Source organism: Pholis gunnellus (assembly GCF_910591455.1).
Source record: "Pholis gunnellus genome assembly, chromosome: 18".
NCBI lineage: Eukaryota > Metazoa > Chordata > Actinopteri > Perciformes > Pholidae > Pholis > Pholis gunnellus.
The window spans coordinates 21,333,348-21,359,820 of NC_136545.1; the positions used below are offsets into that span (position 1 = coordinate 21,333,348).

At 43.3% G+C, this 26,473-nt stretch overlaps 2 protein-coding genes across 2 annotated transcripts in view; both read right to left on the reverse strand.

Moving 5' to 3' along the window:
- Positions 1-8,379: 8,379 nt before the first annotated feature.
- On the reverse strand, positions 8,380-16,346 carry LOC306710612 (uncharacterized protein; the record flags this gene model as incomplete). Its single annotated transcript, XM_079179254.1, has 3 exons — positions 16,157-16,346; positions 15,781-15,844; positions 8,380-9,991 (listed from the first exon to the last, which is right to left on the reverse strand). The coding sequence occupies exons 1-3, from the start codon at positions 16,239-16,241 to the stop codon at positions 8,380-8,382; spliced, it is 1,761 nt and encodes a 586-aa protein (XP_079035380.1). The 5' UTR covers positions 16,242-16,346.
- A 5,738-nt stretch (positions 16,347-22,084) lies between these two features.
- The window catches only part of lmbrd2b (LMBR1 domain containing 2b), a 14,630-nt gene continuing 10,241 nt past the window's right edge, over positions 22,085-26,473 (reverse strand). The window contains exons 13-18 of the mRNA XM_079179015.1: positions 26,091-26,188; positions 25,763-25,866; positions 25,621-25,667; positions 24,740-24,854; positions 24,292-24,418; positions 22,085-24,205 (exon numbers count right to left, since the gene is read on the reverse strand). Of these exons, the coding sequence (XP_079035141.1) occupies positions 24,142-24,205; positions 24,292-24,418; positions 24,740-24,854; positions 25,621-25,667; positions 25,763-25,866; positions 26,091-26,188 (555 nt within the window). The 3' untranslated portion in view covers positions 22,085-24,141. The remainder of the gene's footprint in view (positions 24,206-24,291; positions 24,419-24,739; positions 24,855-25,620; positions 25,668-25,762; positions 25,867-26,090; positions 26,189-26,473) is intronic.

Here is a 26,473-nt window from a genome sequence, read left to right on the forward strand (position 1 = left end):
AGGAGGAGGAAGAAGAGCAGAGGGTTTATATAACAGAGAGGCTGGACGCTCTGAGGTCACATGATTTCACTGGAACAGTCTCATTCTCTGAAGTCACGTGACTTTGAATAAAAGCTGATTCTCCAGAAAAAGTCTCCAGTGTGAACACGTCTAACCTCTGCAGATTAACTTCAATTCAATTCAATTTATTTTATTTTGTACGGCTGTTAGAAAAATGTTACTCGACATCAAGTGTAAAATCAAGTAGAAAATGGCTTCTTCTGCCCGAAGACGTCGCCATATGTAGCTACACGCCGATGTTACCGGTAGAGTCGTTGAGGTTCGATCGAGACGTCGCTTCTCTCTTTTCTGCATTTTATATTCATACTCTTGACTCTTGTGTCATGGTGTGTGTACATCCCACTGGAATCAGGAAACTTGTCAGAATACCCATATTTGATTGGCTGCATCAGGTGTATCTTGTCAGAATACCCAGCATACCCATATTTCTTTTTTTCACGCCAAAATCCCATTCAAGTCTATGGGGCGATTTTGCTCAGTTTTTGGGGATTTTCGTGAAAACCGCTGGGCGAATCTCTGAGAAGAGTCATAGCACACCATTCCCAATCGGGACGCACGTTTGGAAGTATTTTATGAGCCTCTGTTGGCAACGCTGTGTGAGGAGAAGCAAATAAAAATTGGGGGTGGAAGATGGAGAATAAGAACTAGAAAATGCATTTCCTGCTGAAAATGCGTTGGAAAGCTGAAATTAATTGCAAAAACATTGCTGAAAATACAGAAATGGGAGACGACCTGTCTGAAAAATGTTGAAGCCTGAAAGCATTTAAACTGCTGAAAACTAGTTCTAGTTGAAATGTTGAACTATGGCGTCTGTAGCTGAACGTATGAGGAAGAAGAAGGCACTAACACACACACACACACACACACACACACACACACACACACACACACACACTAACACACACACACACACACTAACGCACACACACACACACACACACACACACACACACACTAACACACACACTAACGCACTAACACACACACACACACACTCACGCACTAACACACACACACTAACACACACACACACACTAACACACACACAGACACTAACGCACACACACACACACACACACACACACACACACACAAGTGCGGTCTCACTGCCACACCTGTGTGTGTGTGTGTGTGTGTGTGTGTGTGTGAAAGGTACTATTTTCTCGGGAACCTTCGTTTTTCGCTGGAAAACTCCGCCCACTCTTACTACACAAAGCACACCGTGACGACATGTCACACACACACACACACACACACACACACAGGTGTGGTCTCACTGCCACACCTGTGTGTGTGAGAAAGACACTATTTTCTCAGGAACCTTGGTTTCTGGTAAACTGCGCCCACTCTTGGCAGCAGAAAGCAGCAGAAACATAGGAGGGCTGGGAGTCCTTCCAACATCACACTCTGCAGATTCATGCAACACAGCAGCTACTGGAGGACAACATGAGCAACAGAACCTAGAGGAGGACAGCCCTGGAGGCTCTGGAGCACCAGGATGTGTCTGAAGGCTTTGAAAGTTGAAGAAGTTTAACAGGATTTGAAGATTTTCTCCATAGAGATCTAAATCAAAAAAGATTGCAAAAAGCTGAATAATTCAAAAAGTTTAAAGATTACAAATATGAAAAGTCATATCACTCCTCTCCTGAAAGAGCTGAACATTTTAATATTTGAACGGTTTCTGTAACCTAAAAAATGTCAGCAGTAGTGATATTTGCTGTAGTAATAGTAGAAGTTGTAGTTGTAGTAGAAGTATTATAAGTAGTAGAAGTATTAGTAGCATTCCAACAATAATAGTCCCGCAGGATTACAGTCAGTGTGCTTTGGCACAGGCAGTTTAATGCCTGTGCCAAAGCACACTGACTGAGCCTTCATCCCATGGAGAACTATTCCTTTAATATTTGGAGTCCTGTAGCTGTATTGTCTATATTTTCACTTTTTGGTTGTTATTGATATAAAGCGTGTTGTGTTGTTGTTCTTCCAGGTTATCTTTGCTCCAGACGAATGGTTCGCTCCTGCTGCCAACCTGCTGAAGGAACAACTTCAGGTTTGACTTCAGCGGCACATATTAAAGCCACAGTGAGGCTCCTTCACCACAACACTAACGCAGGAGAACCATCTTCTCCTCCAAGATCATGAATGAAGACACGAGGTGGAAGAGCAGGTTGTTTTATTTCACGAGCACTTCAGTTCGATCAACTGAACTCTACACTCTAAACAATTTCACCGTAAAAAAACAGTAACTTACTGGCAGCAGGGACGCCAGCAATATACTGCTTTTTTACGGTGAAGCTGCCGTAATGTACTTTTATGGTATCTTACCGTATACTGGATTACGTTACGTGATAGAAGGATAACTGGGTTTTACAGTGATTTTACGGTATATGCCAGAATGTTACCGTTTATTTACAACAGGGTAATACAACCCAATACTGTTTGGATGTTCCGTAGTAGGTACCTATCCCTGGAGTGGTATGTGTTGTTCAGTGGTAGTACCTATCCCTGGAATGGGAGGCTGCTGTGGTTCAGTGGGATGTACCTAACCCTAAAATAGTACGCCAGTACTTTTCCAACGGCACACTGTTTGCTGAAGGCAACATGCAAGAGAAATCATAACACACCAGATCAGTTACAGCTTCCTTGAAAACATTCAAACCCACGAACTTTGGCTCAGGTTTACAAAAAGCAGCTTCAAATGAGGGAAATCTGTTAGAAAAGCATTAAAACCCTCAAACAGCGGCTGACGCACGGCGATGGCCATGTGCAAAAGGCTCCCAGTTGTCTCGGTGCAGCAGTGTCCCACAGTCTGGACTCTACCTGAACACATCAGGAGTGTTCATGGAGAACCACAGGCTACACCTGCTGGCCTCATCTATGCAGAGCTGAAGATGTGAGCGGCATTTCAAGGCTCTGACTACAGTCTGAAAACAGTTTGAGTTGTCACACGTCACACGTCTTCGTACCAGAATTCACCTAGAAACCAGGAAGTAGTTAGACCCCAGACCACATGAGCTGCCTGTGACTATGCCTGGGTTCATATGTCCTGTTGTTTTGGGTGGCGGGTTAAATCAGTCATTGGCTACTCACCCGTCCCTGGTGGCTACACAATTATTAAGCTTGAAAGAAAAAGTTATTTTATTTTGTCTTTGTCTCTCAGCTCCAAGCCCACAGTTGCTGCTGTAGAGAGTATTTGTGGCAGCAGGACGGTGAATGTGTGACTGATACCAAACAGAGATCATCAGCATCAGTGACGTTGTGCTGGTTAGTTCTGTGAATATTCATGTGATGACTGTGTGTTCGTCCAGAGAGAGCCGGATGGGAGACGAGGAGGAAGAGGACGACGGGTTAGTATCACGACTCAGTTTGGGGTTTACATTTCAGTTTGGACAGTTATGTTCAAAACTTTATGATGCTCAGTTTATATATTCTTTAAAATAAACATATATTTACATGAATCTCTCTTTAATAATGAACAAAAACCTTAAAATTATTCAAGTTTTATGAAAACAATGAAAAATGCCTAAAAATGCAAAGAAATGGGAGTATTACTGCATCGCCCCCTAGTGGTTGTATGGAATAATAATTTGAGGGTATGTTACAGGACACAATGTGAACATATGCTACAGATGTCGTGATGATAAGCCACATGGTTTTGAAGTTATATATATTGCTGTAGAAGGCCAACTCCTCATGAAATCCATTGGTCCATATATTCTTAATGCAATAAGATATCAAGAAACTTTTCATAACTGTTGATGATAGATATCCAATAATGATTCACAGCAAATGTTGTACCAATCAGACCCAGGGTCTAGGAGTAGTGATTTTCTTCTTTTTTTTTTTGACAAAATTCAAATTGGTGGAAAATTGTGGGAGGCGGAGCTTAGGGTCCCAAGAGGATTTTTTGTCGAACTCATTCAGTTGCTCATGTCTGTAAAATTGTAAGTCATTTGGACATACGGGCTGTCGGGTAGCTGAAAGTATGAGGAAGAAGAAGGCTTTGAAAGTTGAAGAAGTTTAACAGGATTTGAAGATTTTCTCCATAGTGATGGCTTCCATGGAGATAAGCCACGCCCCCTCTCCGGTGCGTCTAGCACGAATGAGACGAATAACCACAAATGATTCTCGTCACGTTACACTTGGGGTGAACCTTCGTCAAGTCCGACCCTACAAGGGTTTATGACCCAACTCTTCGGGTCTTACAAACATCTACTGTACATTCCTGAGGAACACAGAGACACGTTCAGTTGTGAATAACGACTGAAGGAAACTGAGTCTTGTTGCAAAATAACATGAACCTGAATTGATGTGTTAGCCCTTGTGTGAGCCGAGACATCTCCACCGGCTGAGAGGACATGCAGCCAACCTGAGGACCGAGACCCTGAAGAAGTGCCTTCCTTCACCTGCTTTCTAAAATACACAGAGATGATGGATAACCGTGAATCCTGCACCAGATCTCTCCCTGGCGGCTCTGTCCTGTGTCGTCCAGAGTGATGTGCAGCTCTGACCTGCGATGCACCGACGTGCTGAAGATTTATTCCAGCAACTATTGAGAGAAAGAGACCTTAAAACCTGTTACCACTCCGACGACCCGCCCGCGTCGGAGTGTCAGACCACCAACCCACAAACAAGCAGTTCAAATATCGACGCAACTCACCAATGATGCTTCATAGTATTTCCCCCATCCATAGAAGTCCCACAAAAACGCTCTTGTTACATTGACAAAGGTCCAGACGATCCAATCCAGTAAAATATTTAGTCCAAAACACATTATTACGTCCATAAATACCCACGGACTGCTGTTGCATCATTTCGAATTAGCTGGCAGATATGCTAACTAGCGATCATGTAAACATTGCCGGTCTCTGTATCTCTGCATTGTGACGTTTAGATGGACTCCTCATTTGACCTGTTAGGAGCTTCCATGTCCTGTCTACAGACTACAATAGCCAACGAGAGTCCGTATTCATCTCTTCTTTCATGTATTGAGATCAGAGTCAAATGCAATGATTTTCATCAGTTAAGCCTCATTTATTGAAGATGTCTTTTGTACGAGAGCTGATAACAATTACGTCTTTGATTATGGAGAGTAGGAACACGTCCATGCAGATGTTTTAAAATGAAACATCTGGTCTTGTTGACTCCACATGAAGTCAACCTTTAAAACAAGTAAATGATAAAAGTGTATATTAATAGAGAAACGGACGAGCACGAGAGCAGAGAGGAAAGAACTCAGCCTTGGGGGAACCGGTGCTGATGGTCGTGGAGGTAAATGTCTTACCTGCAGATTAATGCTGAGTGTTTCTCTGGTTGTATAACTTTCAGGAAACAAGAACTCATGAAACCTGTTGAACATGAACTAGATGAACATCAACACTCGGCTCGTTGTCATCACTCCCTGAGAAACGCAGCCGTGTAGCTCGTGACTGTGACCACTAGAGGGCAGTGAAGGCGCGAGACTTCACCCAATAACGAGTCAACACACATTAACAATAAACAGATCAACAATAGACAAACAGACATTCTCTACTTAGTATGTATTCTATTAGAATGACTCACATTTAAAGGACTTCATGTTGTTAATAAAATGACTTTAATGGTCCAGATATCATTTGACATTTATTTAAACAAGATTCAACGTGTTTAACAGAAGAAACAAAGACAAACAAAAGGTGATAGAATTACAGAGGAATATGATTTTAAAGGATAAATTAAATAGAGGAAAACACGAGTTATTAAATGAATAATTGTAATTGAAGAAGTGAAAAACAGAAACGTTTAAAGTTTGGATTTAAAAGAGTTAAAAAGCGGAAGTAGTTTTATTTTTCATCACTGTAATGGTCATGTTTTACGTAGTATATATATTTCTACTCAGTATTTTGTATTCATGCAGAAGTCATTTTGTTCTGAACTTTGTTGAGCTTCACGGTGTCTCTGTTGTGCAGAAGAAGACTTCTCTCTGTGCACAAAGAGAACTAGCTGTGTTGGAGGAGAACGTTCCAGCACCGAGGCCTTTGGGCCGCTGGTTTGCTGACCGTTTGAGTTCATTGTTGTTCAGATCAGTCTGAGAACAAAAGTCTGAGACTGAAATGTCTGTAACATCGGCCATCGGCCCACCGCTGCTCATTCTGTGTAAAGAAAGCTTGTTCATCTTGTTCTGGGTTCTTCCTCACTGACTGAACGCATTCTGTTGTGATGATTGAATCTTCTCTGAGCAGAGAATAAATACTTAAAAGACATCCTGGTTTTTGGTTTTATGTATTTCAGCATTAAAGGACTCACGTAAAGCGGGTTTAGGAATAATTTCCACAACAATCACGTCCTCATTGATCCTCTTTACTGATCACACATCACTTCCTGTGTGTCTTTCACTGTAAAACTAAATAAGTGGTAATAAGTGGTATGCTTTTATTTTGAAACAGCCACCGGAAGAGGAGCTAACAAACATTTGAATCTTTTGTGTTTTTCCGGTTGTGAAGATAGTGAATGAAATACTGTTTTAATATTACAAGTACTCTAACCGAGTACAACCCAGCGTCTACAGGACCTTTAGTAGAGACCAGAACCAGGACTAGTCTGATCCTTTAGCAGCAACACTACAACATGAAATACTATGTAAATGCTGTGCTGCATTGAAAATACCACTTCACATAAGTTTGGTTAAAGCAGTGTAGAAAGTGTTCAGCTCCGTTACTGGAGTCAGAGCACTAGCACCACACTGTGAACGTGTTTAAATGTAAATGAAGATCTCCTGACACTCGTCTCCCGACACAGATTCAAGTCATTTAAACGTTGATTCATTGTGAGAATGCAATGATCCTCCATAACTCATCTATCAGCTGATATCAACAGAATGACTCATTATGGGTTCAGAGTTAAATCCCAGCAGCTTGTAAATACCTGAACTGTCTTTGAGCAGGAACGTGTTCTTAGACGGATGATTCAGTTTGTTACTCAGCAAACATCTGTCCTCTCAGCTCCTCTTCAGGATCCTCACCTCACTAAAGACACTCTTGTAGTTCTGCTTCCATCTAGCGGCTACAAGCTGGATCTCACAGAATAGCACATTTCCTTCATGAGGCTCATTTAAATGTGAGTTCTAGTGTTTAAATCTGTATCTGCATTGAGTCTCTAGCTGCTAAAGAAACTCTTTATTGTAACAAATCAACGTGTTTGTTGAAGAACGTTTGGTAGAAAGAAGAACAACTGAAGACTCTTGAAGATACTTTAATGAAGCAGAGATTTCATGATTCACAGAAGATGGTTTCATGTGGAGATGACTCATGTTATCTCAGTTACAAGTTTAAATCATAAAGTCACGTTTCATTTGACTCATAAAACGGACATCAAACCAGACAAAGACGCACTGATGTACAATACACACCAAACACATGAACAACAGAATGAAAGAATAATGAACGTTTCTGCAGATTGTTGATGACTGCACTGTTTGATCAAACACACTTTAAACTGATCACCAGCACTACTCACACCTGGTGACTACAAGACATCATGTTCACACAATCCTTCAGAAATACAGACCATATAGTTTAATATCTGAGTTTTATAAACTAAAGATTAACGACACACAGCAGCAGCTGATCACATTGATATTTATAGTAAAGTAACACACAGATCTCTCTGACCTCCAGTAGTTTAACTTCTCATTACTGCAGTGATGTGCAGCTGAATCCAGATCACCTGACATGCTCTCATGACCACGCCCCTTTTAGGAGGAAACAGCATAAACAGGAAGTTGAAACAAGTCTTCAAACTTCTACTTTAAACAAACCGAGTACATTCTTAACGCTATGAGGCACATGCAATACGTGAATATAATATATAATGAACATCCTGTCAGTGTGTAATCACTGAATGATGTTGTGACTGTGACTACTTAGCTTAGCTTAGCTTAGCGTAGCTAGCTTGAGTTGGAGGCTGCTGCAGTACAGTCATACAGCATCGCAGCATCCAACTGTTGGTTATCTACAGACTCTTATCTTCACCACACCTGGTGATTCAATCAAAGGAAGTCTTGATGAGAGATATTTAGTCTCTGTGTTGGACGGAGGAGACTGAGGCTGTGAGGAGATCAACCTTCATCCATTAAAGTATCACGAACGCTCAGGTTCAGCAGAGTCACAATAATGATCAGACAGGAGAATAAAACAAACTTTTGTTTAACGAGAGATAAATGCAAATTAACTTCAAACTTACAAACACACTTTAAATGTCATTGGCATCTAAAGGATCATCTAAAGAACCAGTGTGTGCCGGTCTGATGCATCGTCAGTCCAGACCTCAGTGACTCTCGTCAGTTTACTTTATTTTGAATAATGCACGATACAAGTACTTAACTCCTCCCAGAAATCCTTCATCTTTCTGACTTCTTTTCATCTCTTCCAGCTTCTGGACCCTCCTGGTGTCCTTTTTCTTCTCCATCTCTTCAATCAGGAAGTCCAGATGGACGTAAGTGGACACTGAAACAACATTTAAGGCGATCTTCTCCAGTGTGATGACGTGCTCGTAGGCCTCATCCAACCAATGTGTTTTCTCTGCTTCTTGGTTTTCCATCTCTTTCTGAAGTCTTTTCAGAAGGCTCATCATCTCCTCAGTCTCTCCTTCATTCTTTTCATATTTGTCTTTTACATCTTGAAGAGTTTTCTGAACTTTCCTTGTCTTGGTCACAAACCTCCAGCCTTCTTTAACGTGGTCTGATGGAGGGCACTTGTTGGTACACACAGTGCAGCGGCCTTTACTCATGACCTCACACCATGAGGGATCGCGGGCCACTGTGCATCCAGGATAGTGACAGGTCTCCTCACAGACTTTGCAGCAGACAGCTCTTTCAAAATACGTGAGCCACCATCCACTTTCTATAGGTTCTTTAACTTTGTAGGGCTCATCAACTTCTACAGTGAACTCTTTATTCTTCTTCATCTCTTGTTCATGTTTCTTCAGACCTTCCTTAATCTGCTGGATTTCATTCTGTTTGAGTTTAATGTATTCAACTCTCTCTTGCAGGTTTTGGATGCAGGCTGCCAGTCTAATCCGTTCATTCAGAACTTTCACAGTTGTCTCCATCTTTTGAGGTGCAGCTTTTTGCAGAAAGTCTGTGAACTGAGTCATTCCTCTCGTAGTTTTTTTATATGAATATTCAAGGTCTTCTACGTCTTTTGTCCTGGGTTTGTTTTGGCAGTTATTAAACAGGAAGTGAACAGGCTCGTTCTCTTCATTTCTGGCACATTTGATGTTTGCAGCCTCGAGGGCTTTCAGAGCATTTTCAGTTGTCCCTACAGCTGAGTGTGTGATGAGGGCGACGATGTTCTTCTCCATGTCTTTTCCAAACAGAGACATCACTGAACTAAAGATGTACGACAGTCGGTCACTCAGTCGATTGTCACCTGCTTTCATCACCAGACCCACCACATCGATCTCATGAACTCCATCATCTGAGCGGAACAAGTCAAATAGTCTTTGACTGACTATTTTATCTTTTTCAATCCCTTTGGTGTCTCCGTATCCAGGAGTGTCGATGATGGTCAGAGAGTACGGCAGAGTTTGATCTTCAAATCCAAAGATCTCGTACACGATCACATCTGACGTCTGACTCTCTGATTGGTCTTTCTCCTCTTCTGATTGGTCTTTCTTCTCTTCCTCTACGATCTTAAACCAGACATCGTCCTCCCACTTCACTCCCATGGTGAAGTTGACCAGAGCGTTGATCAGAGTAGATTTTCCGCTTCCTGTTTCACCAACGAGCAGGATGGTTTTGTTTATCTTGTTTGGATTCTTTTCACCAAGAGTCATTCTTGTCAGAGTTCCAATGTTCTGTTTCTTTGGTCTCAGCTGGTAGACATTAGGAGATCCTTCATGGATCATCATACTTTTAGAGATGAAGTCCTTATATGTCGATGAGGCGTTAGTGATCCTGTAGAAAAAGAAGAACTTTATTTAAATTCAATTTGCACACTTAAATGTTACATATGTAATTTACCCTTCCTCCTTGTACCTCAGATGCATTATTTGTTAAAAAGCAGAATCAAATACATTAAAACTAAACTACATTTTCTAATTACTTGTCTGAACTAAATGTTGCAGCGAGTCTTGTGAAAGCATTGAAATCAGTTCACATGGTTCTGAAGTCTGTTTGTTGGCATGTTTTTATACACACAGTTCAAAGAGATTAACTTAATGCATTAAAACAATGAAAATGAATGAAACACTTCAAACACTGAAACCCAGACACCATTTGAAAAGGATCAGTACGAGTCAGAACGTTCTTCCTGAAGGGATGAGGTCACGATGAGGCTTTGCCTTCTGTCTCCTGTGTGTCTTTGTGGAGCTCCACACCTTCCTCACGCTACAGTCAGTCACTCCCTCCTCATCAGCTCCCCTCACCTGTTCTACTTTATAAACCTCTGCCTCTCAGCCACTCACTGCCAGGTCATCTTCATGTGTTCTCGCCCGTTTTGCTCGTCCTGGTCCTGGTTCCCTCGTCTTGTCTTGTGCTTGGACTCCCTGTTGTGTTCTGGTAACGATTCCTATTTACTGAGTTCAGGGGGTCAGTGAAGGTCTCATGACTGTTAAACCTGTCAATCATCCAGCTACCTATGGGGATGGGTGGCCCACGTGAGGCTACCTGAGAGTGAGGGGGGGTGCTTTGTTGTTTCCCTGCTAGCCTGTGTGAGTCTATGGCTGCGTCTCAATTCAGGGTCTGCATCCTTCGGAGGCTGCATTCGTAGAGCGGTTGCGTCACAGCTCGGTGACTAGGCTGTCCCAACTCGCATGTTTGTTGAAGACTCCTTCGAATGCAGCCGACGAATGCGGCCTTCAGACCCCAGATCTGGAGGACACATCTCATGGATCCTTCGCGGCCCAGCTTATCCCAAGATGCATTGCGTGCCAGTGAAGATTTTATTTGAACAAACATGGCGGCGACTGATGCGAGAGCTGGAGAAGCGGCAGCATTCACTCTTAAATGTAAGTGTTGGGTTTCAACTCACTCGAATGTCACCGATACTAATGTTGAAGCAGAATAAGAGATCGTATAACATCACACGTGTGTTAAAATGTTCCGTTAAGTTACGTGACGTTGGTAACTGACAAGCTAACTGACGTTAGCCGCTGCGCTATTACCGGCAGCCTGCATCCGACCGTAGTTAAGCCTAAAAGCAACTTTTAATAACTTCACTTTCAAACCTCAGAGATTGAATAATTACTGATGTTATGATTTTACAGATGATTCATACTTCATATCATGAACATAAACGGACCAACGTGAGCTCAGGTAGATAGGTAGTGAACCTGAAATATCACTTTAAGTCCGATAATGTTGAGATTAATTACACGAATACACTGACTTTGAGTATTTAGTTAACCAGGGACCAGGGAAACCGGGGCACCCTCCCGGAGCCAGACCCAGGAGGGGAGCTCGTCGGCGAGCGTCTGGTGGCTGGGCCTTCGCCCACGGGGCCCGGTCGGGCTCAGCCCGAAGAAACAACATGGAGCAGCCACCCTGTGGACCCACCACCCGCAGGGACAAGCATCGGGGTCGGGTGCAATGCAGACCGGGCGGCGGGTCAGGCCGGAGGCCTGGGCGAGCCGATCGCCGGCAGCATAGACGAGCTCTAGGGACGTGGAACGTCACCTCGCTAGCGGGGAAAGAGCCGGAGCTGGTGCAGGAGGTGGAGCGATACCAGCTAGATATAGCTGGACTCACCTCCACACACAGTACTGGCTCTGGAACCAAGCTCCTGGAGAAGGGTTGGACTTTGTCCTTTTCTGGAGTTGCCCAAGGTGAGAGGCGCCGGGCGGGAGTGGGGATACTCACGAGCCCCCGGCTGAGCGCCGCTGTGTTGGAGTTCTCCCCGGAGAACGAGAGGGTCGCCTCCTTGTGCCTACGGGTTGCAGGGAGCAAGGCTCTGACTGTGGTCTGTGCTTATGCACCAAACAGCAGTTCAGAGTATCCGGCCTTCTTGGAGTCGGTGGGAGGGGTCCTGGAAAGGGCGCCGCCTGCCGACTCCACAGTTCTCCTGGGGGACTTCAACGCTCACGTGGGCAATGACGGAGAAACCTGGCGGGGGGTGATTGGGAGGAACGGCTTGCCCGATCTGAACCCGAGTGGTGTCTCGTTATTGGACTTCTGTGCTAGCCACGGTTTTGCCATAAAGAACACCATGTTTAAACATAAGGTGGTTCATAAGTGTACCTGGTACCAGAACACCTTAGGCCGGAGATCAATGATCGACTTTGTAATCGTATCATCCGATCTGCGGCCGTATGTCTTGGACACTCGGGTGAAGAGAGGAGCAGAGCTGTCAACTGATCACCTGGTGGTGAGTTGGATCAGATGGAAGGGGAACCGGTTGGAAAGACCCGGCAAGCCCAAACGTATAGTGAGGGTGAACTGGGAACGTCTGGCGGAGGACCCTGTCCGGGAGGTCTTTAACTCCCACCTCCGGAAGAACTTCTCACACATTCCGAGGGAGGTTGGGGACATGGAATCCGAATGGACCATGTTCAAAGCCTCTATTGTGGACGCGGCCGCTAGGAGCTGTGGCCGGAAGGTCATCGGTGCCTGTCGTGGCGGCAACCCGAGAACCCGGTGGTGGACACCAGAGGTGAGGGAAGCCGTCAAGCTGAAGAAGGAGGCCTTCAGGGCCTCTCTGGCCCAGGGGTCTCCTGAAGCAGCTGAGAGGTACCGGCAGGCCAGAAGGACTGCAGCTGCGGTGGTCGCGGGTGCTAAAACTCGGGCATGGGAGGAGTTCGGGGAGGCCATGGAGAAGGACTTTCGGTTGGCCTCAAGGATGTTCTGGCAAACCATCCGACGGCTCAGGAAGGGAAAGCAGGGCCTACCCCAGGCTGTTCTCAGCGGGGGGGGGAACTGTTGACCCGGACGGGGGACATCGTCGGGCGGTGGAAAGAGCACTTTGAGGAACTCCTAAACCCGACCAACATGTCCTCTGCAGAGGAGGCAGCGCCTGAAGACCTGGGGGGCTCACCCATATCCCTGGCAGAGGTCGCTAAGGTAGTCAAAAAGCTCCTTGGTGGCAAGGCGCCGGGGGTGGATGAGATCCGCCCTGAGATGCTGAAGGCGCTGGACACTGTTGGGCTGTCTTGGCTGACACGCCTCTTCAGTGTCGCATGGGGGTCGGGATCAGTGCCCATGGACTGGCAGACCGGGGTGGTGGTTCCCTTCCTCAAAAAGGGGGACCGGAGAGTGTGCTCGAATTGTCGGGGTATCACACTACTCTGCCTCCGGGGAAAGCTTATGTCAGAGTGCTGGAAAGGAGGCTCCGACCGTTTGTCGAACCTCGGATTCAAGAGGAGCAGTGGACCAGCTCTTCACCCTCGCAAGACTACTGGACGGGTTCTGGGAGTTTGCCCAACCAGTCTACATGTGCTTTGTGGACTTGGAGAAGGCTTTCGACCGGGTCCCTCGGGGGTTCTTGTGGGGGGTGCTGCAGGAGTATGGGGTGCCGGACCCGTTACAACGGGCGATCCGGTCTCTGTACGACTGCAGTAGGAGCTGTGTCCGCATTCTCGGCAATAAGTCAGACACGTTCCCGGTGGGTGTTGGCCTGTTCGTGACTTTCATGGACAGGATTTCTAGGTGCAGCCGGGCGGCGGAGAACGTCAGGTTCGGGGGTCTCGGGATCGCCTCTCTGCTGTTTGCAGATGATGTGGTCCTGTTGGCCTCCTCGGATCGTGACCTCCAGCGTTCACTGGGGCGGTTTGCAGCTGAGTGTGAAGCGGCGGGGATGAGAGTTAGCACCTCCAAATCTGAGGCCATGGTGCTCTGCCGGAAACCGGTGGATCGCTCCCTCCAGGTGGGGACGGAGTGCCGACCTCAAGCGAAGGAGTTCAAGTATCTCGGGGTCTTGTTCACGAGTGAGGGTACGATGGAGCGGGAGGTCGACAGGCTGCAGCAGTAGAGCAGGCGCTGCACCGGACCGTCCTGGTGAAGAGAGAGCTGAGCCGGTCGCTCTACGTTCCGACCCTCACCTGTGGTCACGAACTCTGGGTCGTGACCGAAAGGACAAGGTCGCGGCTACAAGCGGCCGTAATGAGTTTCCTCCGTAGGGTGGCCGGGCTCAGCCTTAGAGAGAGGGGGAGGAGCTCAGCCTCAGAGAGAGGGGGAGGAGCTCAGCCTCAGAGAGAGGGGGAGGAGCTCGGACATCAGGAGGGAACTTGGAGTCGAGCCGCTGCTCCTTCGCATCGAAAGGAGTCAGCTGAGGTGGTTCAGCATCTGATTAGGATGCCTCCTGGACGCCTCCCACTGGAGGTTTTCCGGGAACGTCCAACTGGGAGGAGACCCCGGGGAAGACCCAGAACACGCTGGAGGGATTATATCTCCCAGCTGGTCCTGGGAACGCCTCGGGATCCCCCAGTATGAGCTGGAAAATGTTGCGGGCGAAAGTCTGCTGGGCCTGCTGCCACCGCGACCCGACCCCGGATAAGCGGAGGAAGATGGATGAATGGATATAAAAAATACAAAGTATGTGCACATGTGTTACTGCAAGTTAATAAACACGTTTGTTGACATTTGTTTTGCTGCTGTTAATGTTAACTGTCCTCTGCCTTAGGATCCAGACTCTGTTCTCTACTAGAAAGATTCATTGAGAAATAAATAAATATAATGTATATTATCAAGTAGGTTTGAGATCCCAGAAGAGCTGCCCTAAAGTTAAAAGAATAAAGGACTAAGAAGATCAGGCCAAAGAACAGACATATCAAATAAAACGTATGATACAGGGCAATACATAGAGTGACTTAGCAGAGAACGAGACTCTGCCAGCAGGCCCCACTGAGTCCTGAGAGGGGATTTGACGCAGGACACCGTCCAGCACTCAGCCAGACAGCTGGACATAGTTCGAGAGAAGCATCGGAGAACTCCGTCTCTGTTCACGGCAGAGAGAACGCCGTTCGTGAGCAAGGATTGGCTGACGGAGATTTTCCTCTCCGCCTGCTTGAAGGTGGATGATAAAGGACACTACTTCCTGACTTTGTACTGAGCCCGGAGGACTGTGAATGCACTTTGTTGTCCCTCGCAGGAACACCAGAACTCCAAAACCACAACGGACGTATTACTGTTCACCCCGCCTCGGCACAGTAGAGTTTAGAGTCATCAAACCGTAATGAACTGAAGAGTAGTGTTTGTGTGAGCTGGTGCTAATTATCCTGCAATAAATATCTAAACTGCATTTAAAGTCAATATTTCTGAGATTTCTTTCACCAAGTAGTACAGAGTACTGGCTGTAAACCTATTACTGTGCATTATAATGTGAATGTTATCCTAGTTCTTAGTCCACTAAACAATCCTTAAATCTCATCAGAGGAGAACCTATCAGAGGAGAACCCATCAGAGGAGAACCCATCAGAGGAGAACCCATCAGAAGAGAACCCATCAGAGGAGAACCCATCAGAGGAGAACCCATCAGAGGTCAGAGGAGAACCCATCAGAGGAGAACCCATCAGAGGAGAACCCATCAGAGGAGAACCCATCAGAGGTCAGAGGAGAACCCATCAGAGGAGAACCCATCAGAGGAGAACCCATCAGAGGAGAACCCATCAGAGGAGAACCCATCAGAGGAGAACCCATCAGAGGAGAACCCATACCTGCCTCCTGCTGTGATATCTTGATGGACTGATATATATTCATATATTCATATATTCATATATTCATATATTGTTTGTACACATGGTGTTGTTACTCACCTTGTTGCCATGGTGATGTCTGGTAGTGAGGCTGCACACAGTGAGGATGAAACAGATGTTGTGTCTGGATGAACAAACAGAAGAACATGAAGATGAACTTCCTGTTCATACAGGAGAACAGTAACACATGTGATGTCATTCAGTCTCCTACAGGTCTTCATGTTGATCTGCATCAATGAATACATGTTGTAGGAAACATCTCGCTCATGTTTCTCTGCATGATGCTGCTGAACGTAACGTATCCTCTGCACACACACGCAGCATACGCAACACATCTTATTCTCACAATATGTAATAACTAAAGACGCATATCTAATAACATCTCATATTTGTACACATTATAAGTTTCCTTTATTACTGAGAACACAAACATCACCGTGAGGACACGCTGACTGTGTTTGTGTCACGTTGTTGGGACCATGTGATGAAACACAGAGATGTGACGGAGGCTGCTGGTTCATCAACAGGTCTGATCTCTGAGAGGTTTAGAGCAACACGTCATCACCACTGGAGCCCATCGGACGAGTAGCAGACACCAGGACCCCCTGTGGCTCCGCCCTGTTTCCACACAACTCTTTCACCCTCAACTCGTTTCCGGTCCGTGCGATTCAATTCACGAGTGAGGAGGCGAGGACACACTGCTGCTAGAGACTGCGGTCAAGTGGTCCGTCATCTGCGGAACTTCGGTCACGTCAGCCGGCGTTTGAAATGTAATGCTCGTCTATTCGTGGTGTTACGGTACGGGTGCTTGGATAGCCCAAAAAGCCCAGAAATAGATCAAAATTTCATCAATAATTTGTCTAATTTGATATAACAAGTCAAAAACAACGTCATTTTGTACATTAAGTGAAATACAACAATAAAATGATCTGAAATACACTGCTGTATAATCTTTAATTGAAAAAGGGTTCGAAAATTATAATATTACCTAATAATAATCTTTGATCTGTAAAAAAAAAAAATTCCTTCATTGGATAGCTAAAGTTCTGTTCATGATGACCCAATATATCTCCATGTCAAATGTAATGTAATCTTACTGGATAGTTTTTGAGAGAAGTGCATGTAAAGTTAGCTCAAATGACATTCAGATAGTCATAATTTCCCCATATTTGCCATTTTATTAAAAATAATCCTTAATAGGTTATGTCAATATGTCACTGGATTCTTGTTTATGAAGACTCTCACTGTACCCAAGTATATTTTCAAGAGATATTACTGTACAGTTTTTGAGAAAAGTACATGTAAAGTTAGCTCAAATGACATTCATTTCCCCATATTTGAACTGTTAAATAAACAATTCCTGAAAAGGTTGTAGTAAATTTTAAATGGATTCTTGCTCATGATCACTCCGACTATGTCCTTTAAAATGTAATGTAATTTTATTGCATGTCTAATGTTTCAATTGTCTATATTGAAAATCTAGACATTGACATTAGTAAGCCTTGTTCTTTTGTGTCATTTTGGACATATGTAGCTCTACCTCCCTCTACCTACTTCCTTAGTGAGATGGTGATCAAAGGCATTGTAATAAACAGTAAGAGTATCAACTAAGTAAAAAGTGCAAAATCCCTCATGGGGTGGAGGTGTTGTCCATCAGGGATGATAGCTCAGCCATCATCCTCCTGTCTCCCACCACCTCCACTGTATCCAGTGGACACCCCAGCACACTGCTGGTCTTCTGGCCGACTGCATATGCAAACCGCAGAGAAGCAACAAATTGTAAAACAAAAGAAAAACGTTAAACCTTTTATCTTAGTCTGAGTCTTGCCTAGTTATTTATTATATTACATGGATACGCAAAGAACAAAAGAGGCATTCATTATACTCTCATAAAGCATTCAAATTATTTTTTTGTTGGGGATTGAAAATTAAAATTAAAAGAAGTCATATCCGGACCTTTACAGAACCCTGCACTTTAAGGGTCAGAGCAGACTCTATCTGCTGAGAATATTTTGAGGTCTTTTTGGAGTGCAGGGAGCTCTCCTGAGGACCTTCTTTGACTCTGTGGTGGCATCAGCCATCTTTTATGAAGTGGTCTGCTGGGGCAGCAGCATCTCGACAGCTGACAGGAACAGACTAAACAAACTTATCAAGAAGACCAGCAGTGTGCTGAGCTATCATCCCTAATGGACAACACCTCCACCCCATGAGGGATTTTGCACTTTTTACTTAGTTGATACTCTTACTGTTTATTACAATGCCTTTGATCACCATCTCACTAAGGAAGTAGGTAGAGGGAGGTAGAGCTACATATGTCCAAAATGACACAAAAGAACAAGGCTTACTAATGTCAATGTCTAGATTTTCAATATAGACAATTGAAACATTAGACATGCAATAAAATTACATTACATTTTAAAGGACATAGTCGGAGTGATCATGAGCAAGAATCCATTTAAAATTTACTACAACCTTTTCAGGAATTGTTTATTTAACAGTTCAAATATGGGGAAATGAATGTCATTTGAGCTAACTTTACATGTACTTTTCTCAAAAACTGTACAGTAATATCTCTTGAAAATATACTTGGGTACAGTGAGAGTCTTCATAAACAAGAATCCAGTGAAATATTGACATAACCTATTAAGGATTAGTTTTAAGAAAATGTCAAATATAGGGAAATTATGAATATCAAAATGTCATTTCAGCTAACTTTACATGTACTTTTCTCAAAAACTGTACAGTAATATCTCTTGAAAATATACTTGGGTACAGTGAGAGTCTTCATAAACAAGAGTCTTGACAAATTATTGATGAATTTTGATCTATTTCTGGGCTTTTTGGGCTATCCAAGCACCCGTACCGTAACACCACGAATAGACGAGCATTTCATTTCAAACGCCGGCTGACGTGACCGAAGTTCCGCAGATGACGGACCACTTGACCGCAGTTGCTAGAGGAACCCTGCGTCTTCAGTCTGAGGTCCGCTGGACCAACACAGACTGTTTGTTCTGGTTCCCTAGAGGAGAACAGTGTGTCTGCAGAAGTGAAGAAGAGGATTCTCCAGAGCAAGAGGACACATTCTCTTTCTAATCAAAGCAGAAGACGTTCTCCGCCACCGAGAGAACTTCCCGCGCAGCGCGAGCTCACGATGCTCTGAGTTCAACCGAGGGAGCGGAAGCAGCGTCGCTACAATCTCACCAGTTTATCATCTTTAAGTGCTGCTGAAGTTACTGTATCGTTACAATGTGACGTCACTGAAGAGAACACAACCGGGTTCTGTGTGACGTGTTCACACACACACACACACACACACACACACACACACTAACACACACACACTAACACACACACACACACGCACTAACACACACTAACACACACACACGCACACACACACACGCACACACACACACACGCACTAACACACACACACACACTAACACACACACACTAACACACACACACGCACTAACACACACACTAACACACACACACACTAACACACACACACGCACACACACACTAACACACGCACTAACACACACACACACACACTAACACACACACACTAACACACACACACACACGCACTAACACACACTAACACACACACACGCACACACACACACGCACACACACACACACGCACTAACACACACACACACACTAACACACACACACTAACACACACACACGCACTAACACACACACTAACACACACACACACTAACACACACACACGCACACACACACTAACACACGCACTAACACACACACACACACACTAACACACTAACACACACACACTAACACACACGCACACACACACACACTAACACACACACACGCACTAACACACACTAACACACACACACACTAACACACACACACGCACTAACACACACACACTAACACACACACACACTAACACACACACACGCACTAACACACACACACTAACACACACACACACACTAACACACACACACGCACTAACACACACACTAACACACACTAACACACACACACACTAACACACACACACGCACTAACACACACGCACTAACACACACACACACTAACACACACACACACTAACACACACACACTAACACACACACACTAACACACACACACACTAACACACACACACTAACACACACACACTAACACACATACACACTAACACACACACACACTAACACACCCACCTTTACCACAGTGTGTTGAGTTTAGACAGCGTGCTCATGAATGTATAGTAGTAGTTAGTGTAGATATTAGTAGACTAGATCATCATTATTGTAACGTAATAAACTCTGTTCTACTGTAAAGAGCAGCTGTCTGATGACGTCATGCTGTACTAAGATACGTTCTGTTGCTGAACTTAAACCTTCACTTTCACTCTGAATGTAGAACAAGATTATATTTCATGTTTTAAGGTTCTGCTTTCTTCCAAAAGATACATTTATACATTTAGTATTTCATCATTAGTGTGTCAGAGTTCTTACCTGAGCTGGTGGTCTCTGATGAAGAGGAGGAAGAAGAAATAGAGCAGAGGGTTTATATAGAGAGAGACAGGATGCTCTGAGGTCACATGATTTCACTGAAACACTCTCATTCTCTGAAGTCACGCCGTTTACTTCAACAGAGCAACTTTACCAACAAAGAAATTCAAAAAGCTTCTATGAGACAAAAAGGCTTTTAATGAAAAATAAACATAGAAATATAAAAGAAACTATATTAAAAGACTCACATGAATAGAGTTTAGAACAAGTTAAACTACATAAAATAGAAGATAAAATGAGTTGAACTCAGATTAAACCTAAATAAATAAATACTGTGAATTCTCTGCTTTGTTTCATATTTGTGGATCATAAAAGTGAATAACAGCTGATTCTCCAGAGAAAGTCTACAGTGTGAACACGTCTAACCTCTGCAGGTTAACTTCAGTTCATTTTATTTTGAATAAATGTTAGAAAGATTCTACTCGACATGACGTGTGAAGTCAATAATCAGAGTTGTATCACAGTTCTGCATCCAGTAGCTGCTCAGAGCTCCGTGTCTGAGGTTCTGTCCTTCATGCAGACAAACATTCATAACACGGCATCAGGAACGTTTGGACCGTCTTCTTGGTTCATTCATGTGGAACAGTGTCTGTGTGGCTGTCTGCACAGCTGTGTGTGGTGGAAAATAATCTTTTTAACCTCCCGGTGAGAAATAATCGAGATGAGAAAACTCTTCAAATATAAAAACATATTTATTGAACAGACACTAATGATAATCCAGCTGAATGGATAGAGCTCTTTCCCCACAGACGGTTCGGAGGTCTAACAACAAGGAATAGACAGAAACAGAGTATCTGCACGTTATCTCGTCTCCTCCCTTCACAGACGTCCTCTCTCTGCTGCTGCACACACCGAGGCCGGCTCCAGCCTTTTCGTGGTAACAGGGTTAGGTGGTGAAATACCGATGAACTCATTTATCGTTAGGTTTTAAATGAGCCTGGTTGGCCTCATCTGCATATATGCAGGTTTAAACGATACAAGTTCTACCTAAAAGAACGATATGATACATTTCCACAACAATGTCATATCGTCTTCAAAAGCATCTGTGATTAATGAGGTCGTATGGACTTGAAGGCTAAACTGAAACAGCATTCTGCAGATATTCTGTTTATACTTGAGTTTAACACATAATAATGAAAATACATAATGAGTTTAATAAGACATAAAGTAACCACTGGATAGGTTTTAAACTCCAAAAGACATAAAAGATAAAAACAGTGAAAATGTATCTTAATGTCACACGGATTACATTATTACATTATGTAACAATGATGAAGATGCTTCTAGCACATGCTGTGTCTTCATCAGCTGCAGGTAATAATCATCATCGCTTTAGTCCAGTGTCATCACAGTACATTACAGTACATCACAGTACATTACAGTACATCACAGTACATCACAGTACATCACAGTACATCACAGTACATCACAGTACATCACATCAGACGCTGTTATCCAAAGCGACTTACAATTCACATTCTATCACATTCATACACCACAGGCATAGCTAGGGAGCTAGTGAGCTAGGGAGCTAGTGAGGAGTCTTGCTCAAGGGCTCATCAGCAGTGGAGCCGGAGATCGAACCGCCGATCCTCTGATTGAAGGACGGCCCTGCTCTCCACTTCACCACCGTCACCCGGGAGCAGTCCGGTGGTCCTGGAGGGACCCCGTATATATATATATGTGTGTTTATGAATGTACAGTATATGTGTATAAATACATATGATGTATATAGTATATATATATATATATATATATATATATATATGAGACAGAAATGAGACCTCAGTCTTCAACACTTTGATCATTTTTATTGACACATCACTGGCAGCAGAGAAACATGAATAATAATAATAATAATAATAATAATAATCTTTAATAATTCACTACAACAAAGAGAACATGTGTTTATATCTACTCTGAGATCAATAAATACATCCAGAACACGAACACTTCATCAGACGAGGAACACAAAGTGACTTTAACGCTTTCTGTGAATCAACGAGCTCCTTCATACAAAATCATATTTACATATTTACACTGATCTCAGGTCAGACTTGAGTTAAAGGAGCTGAAGCTCAGCTGAACCCGCCAGCAGGATCTAATCCACAGAGGAGCTAATGCTACATGCTAACGCTCTTAAAGGGCCAGACCTGTGTTTCACTTTAGTGGAGTACCGTTAACCATCACGGTGTCAATAAAGTTTAATTATTATCAATACTCAGTAGAACTTGTGTTTCTAGTCTCTGATCTCTGATCATGTTTCATTATAAACAACCAATCAGAGGAGAGCTAGTAACGTTAGCAGCACCGCTAACGGCTAACCAACGAGGTTCATTCAGTGACATCATGATGCCTTCAGGCTCTGCTCAGTGAACATGAGTACTGACTGAAGATACATTATGACGTCATCATGATGTGTTCACATGTAGTCTGTAAAATGTAGTTTTGGTGATAAACATGAATAAATCCAGTAGTTTGAAGGAGATGTTTACACATGAATATCAAACAGATATTAGAGATGAATTATGATGTTTAACTTCTAACACGAGCTCTAAACACATTATTATACATCCTTAAAATAATAATGAGAAGTTTAATAACTAATGAAGAGAAACACAGGTTTGTCCTTTAAAGGTCACTTCTTTGTCTTCTTTTTTATTTACACTTTCATCTCATTTCAGCATAACAGTTCTTTTATTTTATTTATTATCGGCACATTTGGAACCATTTTAAGTTAAAGAGGAGAAACAAAACCTTCACTTTCACCGAGATGTTTAAAGGAACACAAAGGAAACATGTTCATGAATATGAGGGAAATAGATTTGATCTAATAAGAAACTCATTGAATCAAATTTAATCAATGAAAGTATTTTACTTTGAAAACCATTTGTCTACATTTGTGGTTTTATATTTATTAAAATTCACAAATTAAAAAAACAATTCATGTTTATTCCTCACTTTGCTCATCGCGCAAATATCTTTGATCAAATCCCTGGATGTGGATATTTGACTGAATATGATCTAATATTAGATAAAGATGAATAAGAGAGTTTCCTGTAGTTGAACCTTTAAAAACAAAGATCTCGTCTCATATCTTCATATCAATATTCTCTCAGCCCAACGCGCTGCAGTGATGTCACAGTGTACTGCGGGGAGTGTCGGTACACTGTGACATCACTGGTGGGTGTGGCTACAGCTCACTCATGTTAACATTGTTTATACACAATATTCCTGCTCAGATTAATTTAAAACGCGCTCGTAGTTTTAAAATATGACGATCGACGGAGGATCGGTTTGAACGACATCGATCGGACTTTTGGCCAATCAGGTGACATTCTGTTGGTCACGTGACTCAGAGACTCAGAGGAAGAAGAATCCTAATAATTTAAAAGATGAAAATTGAAACCCCATAAATTCAGACTGATGGTTTTCAGAGTAAAACACTTCAATGCTTTTAATAAAAAGACATATTTTTAGTATTTTAACAACATTAATTATTGAGCGTTGATGAAATTAACTCGTTTTAACATTGAGATTATTACAGATTGATATTTGTATTCATGATTAGAATGAAGATGATTGATTAAACAGCGATTGATCAGATATCAGTGATGAATAAATAACAGACATAAATAAACGTAACCTTCATTAAAGTGACGTGACGTCGTGCAGCAGCTCAGACTCCAGCTGTCCTCACATGCGGACCAACATCTGGACCTCAGAGGGTTTCAATAGAGCTTCATTAAGGTTCCTCCAGTGAGCTGCAGAGGAGCTGGACGTCTGTTTTTAGTTACCATGCATCCTGGAGGTCATGTGGTACATTCACTTCCTGTTGATCTCTACGGATTCATCAGACGTCGTCGAATATTCGGCTGCGAGACGACGACATGGACAGATATCGTCCTCCTGCGTGTCTGAGAGACAAACACACATGCGTCACTTTATCACAGCGGTGTAGAGTTCTGTTATCGTGTCATCAGAAGCAGGAAGCGGTCTCTACCTGCTAGGCTCCGCCTCCAGAGGGTCGTCTGTCAAAGACTCAGCGTTGAAGTCTAAAGGTTCAGCGTCCTGAAGCAGCTCGATGGAGTCTCTCTCTGAGCGACTCCCAGAGCGGGAATATTTAGCCTCTGTTCAACAGAACACAATAGAGTTATTAACATGATTAATATTATTAATACTGTTATTACTGTTTTAACAGCTTTAAGGTTCTCCAGACAGGAGGTCCACAGTAAAAACATGATGATGCTCGTTATTGTTTTTATTACTGTTATTGTGTCATTTATTTGCTTTGTCTACCTGGTAAAGTAACTTTAAGTTCCTCTTAAAGCTCTTTATAAAATAACTATTATTATCATCATTATAAACGAGGACACAATGAGACAACATGTTCATAATAAAACACGCTGCTGGTCCCGCCCCTCCTCCCCTGTGATTGGACGTCTACTCACGTCTGTTGCTGCTGGTCGTCACCGTGTCGGAGTAGCTGGTCTCCTTCAGCTCGTGACTGGTCCGGTTCCTCGCCGTGTGCTCCTCTCTCTGGTTCCCATAGCGCTCCTTCCACTCCTGTAAAGAACAACACGCCATCAACACGTCACCAACACGTCACCAACACGTCACCAACACGCCACCAACACGCCACCAACACGCCACCAACACGCCACCAACACGTCACCAACACGCCACCAACACGCCACCAACACGTCACCAACACGCCACCAACACGTCACCAACACACCACCAACACGCCACCAACACGTCACCAACACGCCACCAACACGCCATCAACATGTCATCAACACGCCACCAACACGCCATCAACATGTCATCAACACGCCATCAACACATCATGAAGTACAACACAACAGTCATCTACGGGGATTTCATTATTGTAAATCTATGACTTTATAATCTCAGATTTACGACTCGATCGTGTGTTTTACCTCCATGATGAAGAACGGAAGGTTGATTTCAGCAGTTTTTAATTACTTAATCATGTTTTTACAATAACTACATTTGATATTTAAAGAGTCTTTTCATTTGATTAAATTCTGACCTGTTATTTTTAAATAAATATAAATATATATATATATATATATATATATTTATATTTATATATTTTATAGCAGCATTGTTAGACGCTTCGCTGTGTTTGTTGTTCAAATAAGAAATAAAGTCTGAAAACTTGCTGTGAATCAATAAAACAGGAATAGCTTCTAATGGATGCTAAATACTGTTAATATGTAGTATTCTGTGAGAACATGAAGTACATTTAAACTTCTCACTGTGAGTTTTAGGTCCGTCATCACCTGAGAATACAAACGTTACTCACCCTCCGTCTGTTCTCTCCATCTTCAGTCCTCTGTCGCTTCCTTTTCTCTGTGAAAACCAAATCACATCAACGGTTGTTAGCCTTCATCCCTGAGCAGCTTCCTGCTTCCTGACTCCTGCTTCCTCACTGTGACTCCTCTCACCTCGGCGGATCAGCTCCTTCCCCTCGTCGATGAGGTCGGAGGTCATTTCACTGTCGCCCACAAACTGCTGGAAGCCCAACAGGTTGAGACAGCGAGTCCCCAGACTGAGGAGAGAGGTTATGAACTCATCAATAACTGGATCAATGAACCAGCAGCTCATAGTGATCATGATGAACCCATAACATGAACGATGAATAAAAACAGCTCATTATCACTTTAACAACCTGCAACAAGCAAACGTTCAACATGTCTTCTACCAGAATAACTCAAACAGCTTCAGGTCACTTCAATGGTTGAATTAGCTCCTCCTCCTCACAGTTAAACAGACCTGAAGTATGTGGCGATGCAGAGGAGGACGATCAGCATCGGGTAGTAGATGTAGAAGCCGTTAGCGATGAAGGAGAGGACCCGCATGGATCCCATGATCTGGATCACAACAGGACTCAGTTATTAATAATCAACCAGACTTCATCTACCTGATAACAGAGACTCTGGAGGAACTTTATAACCGCTTCACTTACAGACGTGTACGCTGTCTACTCCTTCTGTTTCTATGTGATGAACATATTTATATATATACACATATATATATATACACATATATATATATAAATAAATATATATAACTTACAGACGTGTACGCTGTCTACTCCTTCTGTTTCTATGTGATGAACATATATATATATATATATATATATATATATATATATA